The following is a 2,786-nucleotide window of genomic DNA, read 5'->3' on the forward strand; positions in this document are numbered from 1 at the left end:
ATAGCTATGGATCGACAATGGGACCGTGGATGTTTCGCACCCTGTGGTCTCTGTCCCAAGCCCAGCTAGGTCCCACACGGAAGCCTCACATGTGTGCATCTGATTAGCAAAACCTAAATCACGTCTGAATCTCTGACTGTAGTTCAGTTAGGAAAATGTGGTGTTCACATTCATTGTAGGTTTTCACTTTCTAGCCTCTGTTGCCCAGGAAGGCATATTAGGGGAAAAGAAAAGAAAAGCAAAAGTTGGGATGGATGCTGAGCAAACCAATCAGAATCTTATCACATATATCTATCCCCCTTGACCATTCTTCCCAAACCCTCCTCCCTTACCTCTAGACTACAGTCCTATATCTGGAAAGAGGTGTCCCTTCTGTCTCTGCTTCCTCTCCTCTGACTCATTCCTTAACTCACACAGTATGATCGCATCCCCCCTCATATCACTTCTTAGCACATGACCTTTTCCACCTCCTTGCTTTGTCTCCCCCCACCCCAACCCATCCCCCTTCCACTCCTATGTAGCGTCTGCCAAGTTCTGCATTTAGCACCTCACTGCCTCAGTCTGTGTACTCTGCCTGGGTGGTCCTGTCCACTTGTGTGGCATATCTACCATATGCAGATAATCCCCCGAAGTGTAACTCCAGCCATAAAATTTTTCCCAAAGAACACACCCAGGTTTCCAGTTGCATCCTGAGTGTCTGCCTAAAGATCACAAGCACCTCAAACTCGACATCTCTAATACAAAATTCATCACTTACTTAGAAAATTTGTTCTTCCCTCTGCATCCTCTGTGTATGTAAACTGCGCAACTACCCACTTGCCAAAGATAGAACCCCGAAGTCGACTGGATTCTTCTCCTTCCCTTTCAGTTCTTACATTCAAATGGTCTCTAAGGCCCATAAATTCAGTGGAATCCTTTTACCTGAGTTCCTGAGCTTAATAAGTGCTCTCTAAAGAAAGACCTCAGACATGTTCATTCTAGCACTTTATTGGAAATTGGTTGTATACATCAATGAAGTCAGACCAAAGTCAAAGCATCACTTCCACACAATATTCTGATATCTGTGCTATCTTTTTACATAACTTAATACATCCCAAGATACTCCTGCTTTTGGTCAAGGAGCTTGAGTGGTCCAGAAATCTCTCTCTATAAATATAGATCATAGCATCTAAAATAACCATTGTTTTTGAGTTAGTTCCAAAAGTCCGGGAACATCTCCTAAAATCTGTAGCTTAGACTGGCTGCAGTGCTTGCTGGTGGGAGGGAATGAAGGGCTTACACTTCACACCATGGAGCTGGTTACAGCGGGTGCTGGGGCGGCAGGGACAGAGCTCCTCGAGTGTGGGGCACACAAGTGGGTGGGGGCTGGAGATCCTGAAAGCTGCCCAGGCCACTCAGCCACCCTGTGTTTTCCAACATTGCTTGAGTGTCAAAGTGAGGAGACTCCAATGTAGAAAGAAGCCCATCACCCCAGGTCCCTTGGCATTGCCAAGAAATGGCACAGCCTCCTCTAGATTGTTATAGGGGTAGACGTTCTGGCACAGAGAAGGTCCTGGAAAGTCCCACCCATCTCCCTCCCCCTGCCACGCTCAATTCCCTCCAAATTCCATAACTTGAGGGAGTGGCACCGCAAAGAAAATGACTTTGAGCCAAAGTGCTGCTGGCCCCTTGGAATGAGGACAGGGTGCCTTTGCTTCGTTTGACCTGGGGGGCACCGGCGAAGGCTGCTCTGCCCCCAGCATCTTCCTCGCCCCCCTGAAGGCCATCGTCAGCGATCAGGTGCTTTGGTTCTTCGAAGCTTCTCAGCATTTAGCAATAGCACCTGTGTATCTGTGGTGGGCTTTACTGCTCACAATCACCAACAGCTTTAACCCCCACCAAGTCATTGGTTCTTGCAACCCTATGAGGTAGGAAGGGCAGGGATCATGATCCCCATTTAAAAGAGAAGGAACCTGGAACCCACAGAATTAGGTCCCTTGCCTGAACTCACACAGCTGGCTGGTGGCAAAATCCAAACAGAACCCAGTCTCCTCTCACGCGGCAGGCTCCCAAGGCCACACTCCAAAGCCCCTCCTGCTGCTTTTCCGAGAAGGAAGAGGTGGGGGGAGGGGACACCATCCACATCACTCCCTTGCCCCTCTTAGGAGATCTGATCTCAGACGGCTCCACTGAGGACGGGATGAGTCCGCATGCGATAGAGAATGACCGCAGTGGCAGGACACAGCAACAGGGAGGTCATGATGACAATGGTGGCCAGGATGATGAGGACAATGACCCAGATATCCAGGATGTGCTTGGGGAGCGTGGCTTCCACCGGGACCTGGCTGACGGCGTCCATGCTGCTTCACTCTGTGACAGACAGGAAAGAGGAAGTCACTATCTTGCACCCTCTCCGGGAGTCAGAAGCTTGCGTCCCTTACCACCTCCGTGCTCTTCAGGTTACCTGACCGATACGAATAATGGGCTCACTTACCGAGGGCTTCCTACGGGCCAGGCCCCACGCTAGGCACTTTCTGTGTATTAACTCACTTAGCCCTCCCTTCAACCACCACTTCCATGAGGCGGTCAGCCTTTTGTATTTCTTGGACTTTATCTTCAGTTATTTCCCTTTTACAGATGAGGACCCTAAAGCCTTTACAGATGTAGTTAATTTGCCCAAGGAAGTGAAGCCAGATGCGTGGGACTCCAGAGCCTGCATGTTTAACTATTAAACTATCACACTACCAGTCTGGCCCCTCATCTGTTAATTTGTCTTTGGTCCTTTGCCCCTTCTCCCATTCTCCTGG

The 2,786-nt window shown here is 49.4% G+C and overlaps 1 protein-coding gene across 1 annotated transcript; it reads right to left on the reverse strand.

Annotated features, from left to right (window-relative positions):
• Positions 1–973: 973 nt before the first annotated feature.
• SMIM3 (small integral membrane protein 3) lies at positions 974–2,344 on the reverse strand. The gene has a single exon (XM_021697144.1). The coding sequence runs from the start codon at positions 2,336–2,338 to the stop codon at positions 2,156–2,158; it is 183 nt and encodes a 60-aa protein (XP_021552819.1). The 5' UTR covers positions 2,339–2,344; the 3' UTR covers positions 974–2,155.
• Positions 2,345–2,786: the final 442 nt, after the last annotated feature.

Source organism: Neomonachus schauinslandi, chromosome 7 (assembly GCF_002201575.2).
Source record: "Neomonachus schauinslandi chromosome 7, ASM220157v2, whole genome shotgun sequence".
NCBI lineage: Eukaryota > Metazoa > Chordata > Mammalia > Carnivora > Phocidae > Neomonachus > Neomonachus schauinslandi.